Source organism: Hemicordylus capensis, chromosome 2 (genome assembly GCF_027244095.1).
Source record: "Hemicordylus capensis ecotype Gifberg chromosome 2, rHemCap1.1.pri, whole genome shotgun sequence".
NCBI classification, from domain to species: domain Eukaryota; kingdom Metazoa; phylum Chordata; class Lepidosauria; order Squamata; family Cordylidae; genus Hemicordylus; species Hemicordylus capensis.
Window position 1 is genome coordinate 25,281,047 of NC_069658.1, and position 14,003 is coordinate 25,295,049.

The 14,003-nt window shown below is 45.0% G+C and overlaps 1 protein-coding gene across 8 annotated transcripts in view; it reads left to right on the forward strand.

Annotated features, from left to right (window-relative positions):
• SPEF2 (sperm flagellar 2) overlaps nt 1–14,003 on the forward strand; it is a 228,601-nt gene that overhangs the window by 156,311 nt on the left and 58,287 nt on the right. For all 8 annotated transcript variants that reach the window (XM_053292083.1, XM_053292085.1, XM_053292087.1 and 5 more), the window contains 3 exons: nt 4,150–4,310; nt 11,107–11,284; nt 12,324–12,558. In XM_053292083.1, the coding sequence (XP_053148058.1) occupies nt 4,150–4,310; nt 11,107–11,284; nt 12,324–12,558 (574 nt within the window). The remainder of the gene's footprint in view (nt 1–4,149; nt 4,311–11,106; nt 11,285–12,323; nt 12,559–14,003) is intronic.

Below are 14,003 nucleotides of genomic sequence, written 5' to 3' on the forward strand. Positions count from 1 at the left end.
TGCACAATGTCAATAAGCAAGAGCGCCCTGCTGCATTGTGACTGTTAGTGGGGATGTGCTGGTACAGCGGTATTAGCCTACTCACTGCATTGATACAGCAGGTCATCAGGCCTTCTAAATGTTTCATAACACCTCAAACTAGACATGGTAAAGAGGTGTGCATGCCAGCTGAGTGGCTGTGGTGATTGGCAGGCTATGGTGGCAGTGGGTGAGTTGTGGACTGCAGTGGGAGGGGTCTGGGGAGCTGCGGTGGGGGAGTTGTGGTGGCGGTGGCAGCAGCAGCAACCCAACAAAAAATTGGGACACAGTTCCTCACCAGTGTTGCTATGCCACTGAAACTAGGAGAGCTGGTCTTGTGGTAGCAAGCTTTATTTGTCCCCTCTGCTAAGCAGGGTCCACCCTGGGTTGCATTTGAATGGGAGACTACATGTGTGAGAACTGTGAGATATTCCCCTCAGGGGATGGGGCATGAAGAGCATCATCTGTGAAGAATATCATCTGCTTGCTTGCATGTAGAAGGTTCCAAATTCCCTCGCTGGCAGCAGCTCCAAGATAGGACTGAGAGAGACTCCTGTCTGCAACCTTGGAGACGCCGCTAGCCGTCTCTGTAGACAATACTAGCTAGATAGATCTATGGTCTGAGTGACAGAAAGCTGCTTCCTTTGTTCCTAATTAGGCTTAGGCCTGAATTATCTTCTTTAATGCAGGATTGTGCTGAAGATTTGGGATTTGGGATTATGCAGAAGAGAATGCCTTCTTTTGCATGATCCCCACCATATGATCCCAAGAACTGGACTTGGCAGGGGAAAGGTTTGAGGTTGAAACAAAGCTTAAAGCTTAAGATCTGATCAAAGTTTGATCGAGTCTAAACCCTTGATCTAGTGGCTGTTCTGCATGATTGTATTTTTACACTGTGCTGCGCCCCCTCCCCAGCTGTTGTGACTGTGGTTTTGTGAATTTTCCCATGAATATGCAGCCCCGGGTTTTCTTTTGTTTTTCAGTTATATATTCAGAGGCTTCTGTTCTAATAATAAATCAAAGTATGACAGGTGCATAATGTTTCTCATGTACATTTTTAAAATGTAGATGCTCTGAATCTTGCAGAGCCCGCTTCACTAGCATGCAACAACTTAAAATGTTCCTGTTCTTTCCTGTGTATTTTAAACATATTTGTAGAGGGGAACTATTAAGGAGTTTTTGTATCTGTGATTGAGGGTCAAACTGATTGTTACAAAGAGATGTGCATAAATCTCATGAGAAATTTACAGTATCTTCTTGAAATGTAAGAATTCTCAGATGTTTCTCTTTGGGAGGAACCCCAGATTCACTCTGATTTTTACTTTTTGAAATTTAAGTGTCAGCCTCATTTACAAAGCAAGCACACATAGAAACTGAGGGGCAGGGAGGATATTTAACAATAAAAGGAACAGGTGTTAATGGGGCACTGAACCCCATTAACGATTAAAGTGCTTTAATCACTTTTTTCAGTTTCCATTCTGATACTTCAGGGCTTCCCAACCTTGGGGGGGGGGCAGGTATTGGTCTACAAATCCCATCATCTGCAGTCATTGTGGTAGAGGATGATGGGAGTTGTGGTCCAACAACATGTGGGGACCCAAGATTAGGAACCCCTGTGATACTGGAATCAAAATTTGAGGAACGAAAATAAGTGGGTGGAGCAGCTAACTGTGGGGAGAGTTCACCACCCCTTTCCCATGTGCTCTTTTTATTACTAAAGTAAGAGCTTCCACCTTACTTTTTAATGTGAATGGGGCAAATATGTGAAAAGAAATGCAGGTCCATCCTCATCACTTTGTGATTCCACCTTGATTGCTCAGTGCAGGCAACCAACATAGGCGATCATAGATTTGAAGTAGGGTAGCTGATGCTGAGCAACTATAATGGATCCCTTGCACGTGATCACTCCCCAGTCCATGTCACCTCACAGACAGTTGGGAGTGCATGTGTGCTGCAGCATGCCTCCACCACCTGACATTCGGTGGCATAACTACAATGGCCGGATCGTGAAAACTAGCCCACTATGTTTGCATCGGGGTTCATTCCTATTGTGCTATTTACAAATAGACTTGGTTACTGCTAAGTTACTAACCAGGGTTAGTAGCAGTGTTCCCTCTAACAGGGATTCTCAGATGTTGTTCAGTACAACTCCCAGAAAACTCAGCTATAATGGCTTTTGCTTGGGGATTCTGGGAATTGTAGTCAACAACATCTGGGAATCTCTGTTACAGGGAACACTGGTTAGTAGTAGTTACTAACCTGGTTAGCAATAACCATGGTTCTATTGATGCATAACCAATTGTGCTTGTAGTGGGAAGCACAAAGGGAATTCATGCATGAGAGGAGAATAAGAATAGGACAGAGGGAAAGAATAACACAATCCCATGGCTGATCCCTTCAGCATGGTTACCAGTGTGGTGTAGTGGTTAGAGTGCTGGACTAGAACCGGGGAGACCCGAGTTCAAATCCCCACTCAGCCATGAGACTAGCTGGGTGACTCTGGGCCAGTCACTTCTCTCTCGGCCTAACCTACTTCACAGGGTTGTTGTGAAAGAGAAACTCAAGTATGTAGTACACCGCTCTGGGCTCCTTGGAGGAAGAGCGGGATATAAATTTAATAATAACAACAACAACAACAACTCCTCTCTGGGAGAAGGAATGATGCAGCTATGAGGCAGCCACAATTTTGTGCAGATAAATCTTGCTTTTCCCTGTGTAATTGGGTGGGAAGGTCAGTCCAGATTAGGCAGTTGTCCAGAAAATCGAGCACAAAGCATGTTGGTCACAAGAGCTGCTAAAATAAGTTTTCACAACACCAAACAAACAACCTTGAGAACGTGTAAGGTGATAGACAACAAAGCAAGTTTCTACCCTGCACACAAAACATTATTTGGGACACAGAGAGGCACTTCACATGACACGGAGCCGGTGGGGGTGGCTGGGATCGGGGGCTGCACGGCCCCTGGAAGTTGAAGGATGCCCCGCGCGAGTGCCTCGGGCATCCTAGAGAGAACCCCGAGCCCGGTTAGGGGTCTACTCATGTGTTGCCGCACACACAAGCACAAAAACAAGGCTAACTGAGCAATCGTTCTTTTAACCTCATTTAAGGGGAGGGGGATTTAACATGGCTAGCTGCCAGGAGCCGCACAGCTCCCGTTGCAGCACACAATCGCCCCAAAGTGGGCTGGGCTCTCTTAGCCCGCTTTTAAGTGATCGTGGGAATAGCCTCAAAAAGTGGTTTTTCTGCACAAGGTCGCACAGAATATGCCCAGAACAGTGGTTGAGAACAGAATGAGGAAGCAAAATGGCCAAACTTCCAGTTCCATAAATGCTGTCCAAAGAATCTGGAATATTAGGGTCTTGAAAATACATATTTCTCTGTGTAGCCTATATAGGTCACAGAAAGTGACTAACATTATGTGAAATGCAACACTGATGTTGCCTATCAGCCAGGGCTGCTTCACATGCTTGTCCGGTGATGTTGGACAAACGGGCAGTTGCACAACTACTTAAAACTGCAGGCCCACAGTTCTGCATTGCTACATCCGTTGGAAACAATGGAAGTAATGCTGTGCAACTGTGAACACATAGTTCTAAGTAGCCCATTTGCACAACACTGCCAGGGCAACCTGTCACATGCACAGCAGTGCCGGCTTATGGACAACACCAGCATTGCATTGCGGATCATTTTGGCCATTGTTATTAAGAGGACACTCTTGGATGATGTTAAAAGGGACAGTTCGACTCCTTGGCTCAAACTAGGCCTTAGGAAGATTGCATGTTTGCTACCCAACGAAGTTGCCCCCCACACCTCTTCCCCTAAGGAACATGTGGTATGATATCACTGTGTCCCATCACACTTTTTTAGTACTAGACGTTGTGAGTCAAAAACAGGAAAGAGGCATGTGACTGTCCCTTGTACAGCAAACACATGATGCCTGTAATATCTAGTTTGAACCTTAATGATGATGGATCCTAAGACAATTTAAGGTCTGGGACCATTCTGTGCACGAGAATTATCTGCTTCTGTGCAACATTTTGATGTTTTGGGAAGTGCATTATCTGTTCAGAAAAGAGTGACAAAATTAAAACACAATTTAAAAACTCTTTTTCCCCCTGTACATAATCAAGAATGAAGTGGACCGTTTCCAGGATACAAAGAGACTTTTGCATGACTATTATAGAGGAATGGAAGGCAAAATCCCAACAGAGACTAGCACAGAATTTACCAGAATACCCCTGATAGACCTGATTCAAGGAGAACAAGCTGCGGAAGATGGCAAGATGAAAACGTATGTACACTCAGAATTGCTTCATTGCAATAATTAGTGAATAGAAAATATAGATGTGTGCGCGTGTGTGTAACTGAGAGGAAGAACGATGTGCATTAATACTGTAGAGGTGTGTACACGCACACGTCCGCATGCATGTCAAGCACTTCCGATAGGATTCTTCCAGGGGCTGCAAGGAGGTATTCTGCAGACCCACGGCAGAAATTTTGGGGAGAGCGCCGGAGGGGGAAATGCAGCGAGGGAGGTAAGAGCATCCCTGCACCTTAAAGTACCTCCCCACACCGCCTCCCAAACCAGCTCAAACAACAAACATCTGAACCGGTTCGGCGGTCTGTAAAAGGACCACTGAACCAGTTCGTGCACGAGGTTGAAATGAATAGCAAAATCCTCAAATTGATGTGTTGAAAATAGCCAGCTTGGCAGGCTGTGTCGACAAATCAACCTTGAATAACTCAAAATGATTTTATTTGAGCGCCATTTTGAGGCCTATTTTTCTGGGGAGAGCAGGAAAAACAGGCCTCAAAATAGTGCTGTTTTCCCTGGGAGAGCTTATCAGGTCTGCCCACCTCGGAGGACTCTGAGGCAGGCAGACACGCCAAGTCCAGAGCGGACCCTAGTTGGTAGACCAGCTCTCCCAAAAAAACCAGTGCCATTTTGAGGCCCGTTTTGCCAGCTTTCCGCAGAAAAATGGGTCTCAAAATGGCACTCCAATCTATTTGAGTTGAATCGGGGGTGATTCTATTTGACCTTGAATCAGGCCCTTTATTTTAAGGGTGATTAGTTTGAGGTTGAATCACTAGAATCACCCCAATTCGACTCTCATTTATTCAAGGTTGAATTGATCTGCACACCTCTAAGAACAGTACTTGAGATAAAAGTAAAACTGACAGTTGTAAGTATTTAGGTGGCAGCACCGTTGGGGCTTACAAAACCTTATGTTAGATATTCATCTATGAAATCTTTCACATCCCATCTTTCTCTAGCTGTAAGCAATATATTCTATACAGCTAGGAATTCACAGTCATTTGCAGTGCAAGGAGAGCACTGAGGGATGCAGTCTGCAATCTCCCTGCTGTACCCATTGCAGATGTGCACACCCACACACATTCACATGCATATTATGATGAATATTACAAATATTTATATTGTATGCTGCTTTTCTGTGAAATGTTCTCTTACAAAATGTTCTCTTACAATGTTTTCCATACCAATGTAAGGAAAACAGAAGATGGTTCCCTATCCCTGAAGGGCTCACACTCTGAAAACCATGACAAATAGATGCAAGTGTGTGTGTATATATATGTGTGTGTGTGTATACACACATGGCACACAGAGTTGTGTACACACACCTGTGCCAACACAGAGGGTTGGTTCCTGTTACTTGACTGTTGCTGCTCCATCAGTGGGCACAACTGTCAGGTTGCCAGCACATCCAGGGAGCTATTGGAGCACAGTTGTGGCCCAGCTTTGAGTCCTCTCACTCGGAGATGGGCCCAGCAGCGACTGGTCTCCTCAGTTTGGCCTCTAGCATTTTCCAGCTGCTGCAGAGCTCCAATGAGCAGGTTGAATGAAGCTGACTTCCAAGAGGCCTACCACAGCTCTAATTGAGCCAGGCAAGCCTGGGGTGCATTGGTTGAACTGAGGGGAACTAGGCAACAGGTTCTATTGTTCCACTCAGCCCAACAAATACTCCTCCCATTACCTCCCAGCCAGGGGTGTAGCTAGCCTGCCGGCGGCCCGTGTGTGGCTGTGGCGGGTGCCCCGATAGCCCCGCCCCTGCGTCTGACGTCAGACGCAGGGGATAGCCACGCCCCCGCGTCTGACATCAGACGCGGGGGGCGTGGTCTGGCTCCCAAACGGAGCCTTGAGGCTATGTTCGGTAGAAGCAGCTTAACTGCTGAAGGGGCCACACGGCCCCTTTGGCAGTTAGACGAATTAGCTCCTGAAGGGGCCGCACGGCCCCTTCAGGAGCTAGTTAGGCTGGCGCTGCGTTTGCAGCACCAGCCAGGAGCGACTCTTCCCAGCCTTTGTTTAGCTCCCGAAGGGGCCGTGCGGCCCCCGCTCGGGAGCTAAACTCCCGACCCCACATCTGACGTCAGATGCGGGGGGCGGGTCAGGGCCGCGAATGGCGGCTCCTGATTGGGCACGGCCCGGGTTCTTTGAACCCGTTCGCCCAATTATAGCTCCGCCCCTGCTCCCAACCAGTGTTCCCTGTAACAGGGATTCCCAGATGTTGTTGATTACAACTCACATATAATCCCCAGCCAAAGGCTATTGCAGCTGAGAATGTTGGCAGATGCTGTTGACTACAATTCCCATAATCCCCACCCAAAGGCTATTGCAGCTGAAGATGTTGGCAGTTGAAGTAAATAACTCCTGGGAATCCCTGTTACAGAGAACACTGCTCCCAACTCACTTGCTCTGCTCTCATCACCACTGTTCCGAAGAAAACCCTCCCAAAGCCTTCTTTCACCCAGTCTCTCTAACAAGGGAGGGAAGAACTTTCTGGAAGGCCTTTCTTCCTAAAGTGGTAGAAATGGATGTTGCCTTGAAAATGGAGGAAGTTTGTCCTCCAGGGTGGATGAGAGAAGAAACAACCACTGGTGTGTCAGGGAATACCCAAAGATGCACTTTCTCTGATCCTAACTCTGTGCCTCAGTGGGTCATACTTTAGTGCAGAGTTCTTCATTGTGAGGCTGGGGGCCAGTGGCACCCTCCATCAACCCTAAATGCAGTCCTCTGACTAATTGTTTAGTGAAGCTGTATGAAGCTTTGGCGGAAGCAGAATATTCTGCACATCCCCTGGCATCATGAAGAGATAATGATTCTCCAGTGCAGTGCTGCACTTTTTTCAGCACCAGAGACGGGGCTCCTTTAAGGGAAACAGAGCCCTCTTGAGCCCCTGAACCACCTTGGAAGGTGTGCTTGGGGTGCTCAAATTGCACATTCCTCAGAGATCTTGAGAGGGCTCCATCTCTCTGAAGGGCCCTCTCGGCACCCCAAAGAAACGGATAGTACTGTGTGGAGTTCTGCACAGTGGGAAATTGTCTCACAATGAAGGATTTTTGCCCAGGTAACCCCTGCTTGAAAATAGTGAAGATCACTGTTTTACTGCGTTCACACTGCCCTCTGCTGCCAGGGCTATTACTAATGGCTTTAATTGGTAGTCGATACATACATTTTTCTTGTAGTTGGCTTGCCAAGGTCTCCCTAGTTTCATAGCACTGAGACAAGTACATGGCTGCCAAAGAAAACAGATGTCAGGAAATGCATTCACCCATCTTCAGTGTCTAGTCAGTTTCAGTTTAATTTATTTGTGGCCGCTGACCTGAAAATATATATACATATAGTCCAAACAGTAACAATAACTAATCCAGGTATTCAGAAACCTCATGAAATCTAACTATACAGGTACTCTCTTGCTACGAATTCTAATGGCAACAAGGCAAAACTTAGCGATTGCATAAGTGATTTTGTCATCAGTGTCAGATAAAAGATAACTAACATAGTATTCATCCAGGCGGCCAGGGTAATTTGCTAGAAGGGGGACTGTTAATCCATAGTGAGTGTCCCTGTAGAAACTACAGTATAGTAGCACATAGGATAGTGTCTCAATAGCTCCTGCCTTGCAAAGACAAAACCACTCTGCATAAGGGACTTTTTAAACCCTACCCTCAAACGCAGCAGAAGGTAGAACATCAAAGTGTGCTAGTGTAAAAGCTCTACAATATTTTGCTATTGTAAGTTTATCTGAAGAATTAGCAGGTTTCATATTCAAAAGTTGGTTACCCACCATTAATCTCCTTGATATAGAACTATCGGATTGCCACTCTACAGCACAAATGCTTTGGGTGAGCGCCAGGCTGTCTTGATCAAGATTCATTGTCAGCAATAACTGGGGGTGGGGACCCAGTTTAAGAGAACAATTTCCTTTCAACTTCCATTTCCGAGTTAGAGGTGAATTTATCTGCTAGCATAAGCAATAGCAATCCAGTGGAATTAAAGTTTATTTTAAGACAAAATCTGAATATTAAAAGCCAGATTTTAGACTCAACTTTTATCAAACCTGCCTCCACTCTCAAAGCTGCTTTAGGAATGCCCTGTGGTACCTGAAACAGATTTCTAAGAAATTTAGATTGCACAGCTTCTAAGGCTTGGATGTTAGGATAAAGGCCTAGCTGTGCTCCATAAAGCAAATTAGTAGGCCCCTGGACTCAAATAGTCTTATGGCTGCAGGAAGAAAAAGACCACCTCTAGAATAGAAACATGCCAATACTGCCTATGATGACCTTTTGAGCATTTTGGACAACATATTCTTGGTGAGGTCAACGACTAACAGTGGAGTGAAATACAAGGCCTAAGTACTTATAGCAACTGGCCTGCTCGAGCTTATCCCATCAATAAACCAACATAAAAGCTTGGGGCACTTAGCAAACCTCATAATCTGTGTTTCAGAGTAGTTAATTTGCAGAGCATGATCTTTATAGTAAGAAGTGAGGGAATTAAGCGCTCTTCTCAGGCCAATAGGGGTCTGTGTTAATATTACAGCGTCATCTGCATACAGAAGCATTGCTACAGGTTTAGAGGCTAATATTGGGGGATGAAAGTCTGAATGAGTCAAAGAAGCAACCATAGAGTTTATATAAAAGTTAAATAATAATGGAGTCAGGATACATCCTGCTTTACGCCTCTATTTGTTGGATTGTCTTTAGAGAGACTTGCTGCATTGCATCTATGTGTTCTGATGCAGTTTATATATTAACAAATGTAAGTGATGATTGATAGTGGATGCTTGAAGTTTGGACCACAGCTTCTCCCTAGAAACTGAATCAAATGCAAATTTAAGATCAACAAACACAGCATCAAGCCCTGTTGGCTTGGGAGTATGTTTTGCTATCAAGTGCTGTAAAATCAAGGCCTGAATCAATGGTGAATAGCCAGACCTAAAACCAGCCTGTTCTCGTTCTAGAATATTTTCAGTATTTATCCAATCTAGCAACCTTTCGTATAAATGCCTATCATAGATCTTGTTTATTATGTTCAAAAGGCTTATTGGTCGATAGTTGGCAGAAAAATCTCTTTCCCCTTTTTTATAAATTGGGACAATGATAGTGATACCCCAGTCCTTTGGGATAGATGCTGGTCGATTGATAAAAGTAAAAAGCGAGGCCAAAACAGGGGCCCACCATTCAATATTATTTTTTATAAACTCTAAGAGAATGTGATCGTAACCTGGAGCCTTCCCGGCTTCAGGTTCTTTACCAAATTAGAGATCTCGCCTGATGTTACTGGAGACCGTTCTGGGAGCAGTCAGCAGTTAGGTCTAAATTGAAAGGATTATTTCCCTCCCTTGAATACAGACTGTAAAAGTGATCTTCCCATACAGTGGTCAGGATAACACAGTCCAAACGGGAGGATTTGGATTTGAAGCCATATAGCGCCAAAAAGGGCTTGAATTTTTGGCCCGATGGGCAGCTATCAATTGTTGCCATGCAGCTTGCACCCATTTAAAAAATATCTTATCAAAAGTTTATATTGCTTTTTCAAACTCAGCAAGTTCTGAAGAGTTACTATTGAGGAATTCTCTCTATATTTCATATATGTATTAACAAGGGTTTGTTTAGGTTGATAGCATTCTTGGTCAAACCAATAGTGTGAACAGATATTCCTATAGGGGAAGTGTCTAGTCTCATATAGGTTTTAGTGCTATGACACTGGAGAGAGCTGAATTTGGACTGGGTTCCTAGCATGGGTTAAGAGGTTTTAACCTTTTCTGCCTGCACCATGGCCCTGATTCAACTCATCTTGTTCCACAGTGGCTGCGGAACCATACAGATATAGGTATGTTTTCTACTCCATAGCTAATAGAGGGTGATTTTGATCAGCGAATTAGAGTAGGGGGGAAAGGTTAAAAAAAAATCCCTCCCCCTGTGGCATGGCCGCAGTCCATAACAGACCTTCCCATGGCTGTTTTTTGTACAATATGTATTCCATTTTTAAAAATTGCACTGATGCATTTTTGGGAGATGCATTATTGCCTTTTCAGGATCCTGTCTCATTTGGAACCTTGTTTCTATGGGGAATTTTTTCTGTCTTGTGTTGCTATTGTATATTTTTTTAAAAATTGGATCTCATCTCTTTTTGGGGCCAGTTCACACTGTGTCCCAGCAACAGATCTTAACATCAGAAAATTCAAGCAAGCCTTGGATCCTCACCCACAACCTCAGTGCTGGTAGGACATTCAGTATGAACCAGGCCCTACAAAGGTTCTTGTGTACATAATTAGATACTATTCTCACTGTTCATCCACTGCAGAAAAGGGCTGGATAGATCATTTGACTGCGACTTACTCATTGATGTCCTACATACCTTGGTTAGGCTAAATATGTTATGCACAGTCAAAGGATATGCAAGCTTGAATCTGGCTCTTATGCTCCATTGCAAGTGCAGAGAACTTAAATTCTAGGTTTCAATGGCCTGGTTCACACAATCATTCAAATATAGGTTTAAAGCCAGTAATCGAAATTAGCATGACTGTGTGAATCCACACCAAGATTACCAATTTCAGTTTGTGTTCTGAGATTAATGTGAGATTCCTGCCTTGACCTGGGTTGGCACAATCAAGCCAATGTGGTTACCAATTTTAAACCTAGATTCAAACTACTGTGTGAAACCAGCTCTTAATCAATCATATAATACTTTTGCAATTTATGAAAGAAACCTGCAAATAATAAATGAATACATGTTATGAGGAATACAAGAGTGAGTCTGTTCCCCTCCCCTTCTCTTTTCTAAGAATTCCAACGATTGCTCGCAGATCTCCTTCTCCTGAACCTTTCAGAGACAGGAGCAAAACAATTCCATATAAGGCCAAGGAAGATCTGTTTTCGGAAAGTGTAATATTTAATTTTGGCCCCGATGAGAAGCTGATCACTGAGATGTGGCAAAATGTTGGATCAGCAATATCTAATATGGTAAGAAGAGTCTTGGTTATTAATGTTCAAACAGTGCCTTGTCCACTGCCATTCATGTTATGGTGATTTCTCAGCTGAATTACTGCAATTTACTCTGAATGACGATATCAGTTCAGAAGCCCCAGCTAGTGCAAAATGCTGCTGCTTGCCTATTGACAGGTTCAAATCAGTATCACTGTATATCGCCAAACAACTGCATGGGACATCATGAGCTTTCAAGTAAGTGTGCTGGCAAAAGTGAAGATCCCTGCTTAAATGCTCTCAAACACATGTCTCCTTGCAAGCCTGCTGTGAGCACGATTCTGCTCACCCAATCCCGTGAGCTTTGCCCCCTGTTGCCTCTGCTTTCCCCTGCCCCAAGGCTGTCTAGACTATCATAACAGGAAACCCCTCCTATTGCAAGGGCATAGCAAGCCTGCAGGCGTGGGCCACACCCATTCCCCTGCATCATTGCACTTTCTTTGCCAGCTGGAGAAGGCAAGGAGCCATGGCGCGTTCATTCTCTGAAATGCCCCCGTTTCAGCATGAAGATGCAGGGGAAGGAGCTTGACCAGTACTGAAAACGCACGTGCCATGGCCCCTTGCCTTCTCCAGCTGGTGGTAAGAAATGAGTCATTGAGCAGGGGGCAACGGGGCACCTTGGTGGGGGGGCCCTGGGCCTGCAGCCCAGGGACACTCCCTCCGCCCCCCCCCCACACACACTCCATTGTTCTTACTTGCATGTCTCCATGCGTAATTGGAGTAAAGATCTGCAACCTTGAATGTGGCCTTACTTTGGATTCCATCTCCCGTGGAAGCTGAATTGTGGCCTCAGGATCTTTTTGCTTGTGGGCCCTGACAGGAAAGCCGCGCTGTGTGGCCGGAACACCTGCTTGTGGTTCTTTGGATCCTGCCATTGAACTAAATAATAGTTTGACAGAAGTGTTCTTTTTCAAAATTATATTATTGTTGATCATGAGGTGATGGTAGTTTGCTCCCTGACAGGCATGCTAGCATGCTTCCGATACCTTCTACTAACATGCGACCCTTTAAAATTAAGGTGACTACTGAGATACAGTCGAAAGAGGCCGAGGAAGAAAAGGAGCAGCAAGAAATGAAAGATAAAGAACGCCTGAAATCTTCCCAAGCCATTGCTGGCAAAGGTGGAAAGGAAGGGAAAGGGAAAGGTGGGAAAGCTGGAAAGGAGGGGAAAGGCGGAAAGGAAGGAAAAGGCGGGAAAGAAGCCAAAGGAAAGGAGGGCAAAGATGCCAAGAAAGGGAAAAAGAAAGGAAGAGGTACAAACATTTATTTCTGTTTTAGTGGAATTTTGCAGTACAGCCATCCCTCGCCAACTGTGAGTTTCCCAGTTGCAGTTTTGAGTATTTGCAACCAGGAAATTGTGGCAGGTCTCGCCAACCACGACCTGAGTATCTGCGGTTTGGCAGATTTCTTTTTCAATTTGGGGTTTTTCCCAGTGGTTTGAGGGGTTGGGGTCATTGGGGGGGTCATTTTTGGAGGTCAGGAATCATTTTCGGGGGTCCCTTCCAAATCCCTCCTGGGGATTTGGAGGGAATCTTTTTCTATTGTTCATTGTATTTTGTGGTCCTTTTGCAACCATGATTCCCCTAACCCCCTGTTTGAAATTGGTTTCAGTGGCTCTCCATCCATAAATTTGCCAACTGTGAGGTTTTCCCGGAATGGAACCCTTGCGGTTGGTGAGGGATGACTGTAGTAGAATTGAATGGAATCTAGAAAAAACAGAACATAAAGATGGATTGCTGCAAACATGATATGTATTGCTCATCCTGTTGCAAGACCAGCAGTGTGGAGGGGAGAGGGTTAAGGTACACTTCTGTGCTAAGCTAGTGCTTAACGTGTTTCAGGTTTTCAGCTTGAAACTCAGGTTTTGGAGGGTCCTCTTCAACCCTCCTGAGCTGCACTGTCCCATGCTTTCCATGTGCAGAAGGGGTTAGATTGTACCCTTGCTATTTGTAGGGGTATTGCTAGTATCCCCCCCAAGTCCTGCTATGCTGCCTCGTTGTGGCAGGGGCTGTTCTTGGGAGGGATGAACAAAGTATGCTGGGAGTTATACTCCCAGTAGGGTCACCCAAAGCATGGGCAGCAGCGATATAGGAAGGTGCTGGAGGTGGACAATCACTTCAGTGACAACGACAAAGGCATCATTTCATACTGTGCGGGAGAAGGCAATGGTAAACCACTCCTGTTTTTTACCAAGAAAACCACATGGGTAGACAAAATGGAATGATTGTAGTGCCAGAAGATGGGCCCCTCAGATGGGATGGTACTCAACATACTAGTGAGGAAGAGCTGAGGATCTCTCAGAGTACCGATGGTGTTTATGATGCGGTTAGACTAAAGCCTTTTGGACGTCTAGCAGCTGATGTTGCCATGCGGGAAAAGAAAATCCGAAGCTGCAAAGACAGAATTACAAGGGGAACATGGAACGTAAGAAGCATGAATATGGGAAAGCTTGACACAGTGAAAGATGAAATGAATCGACTACAGATCGACATCTTGGGCATCAGTGAATTAAAATGGACTGGAATGGGACACTTTCAGTCAGAAAATCATATCATTTACTACTCAGGACACAAGAAACAAAGAAGGAACGGTGTTGCTTTCATAGTCTAACCCCTGCTAACTTGGCAAAGAGTCACCTTTTAACGTGGTGATTCTATTTTATTTAGCAGGGGGAGAGTAACTGGCCCTATCCACCCCC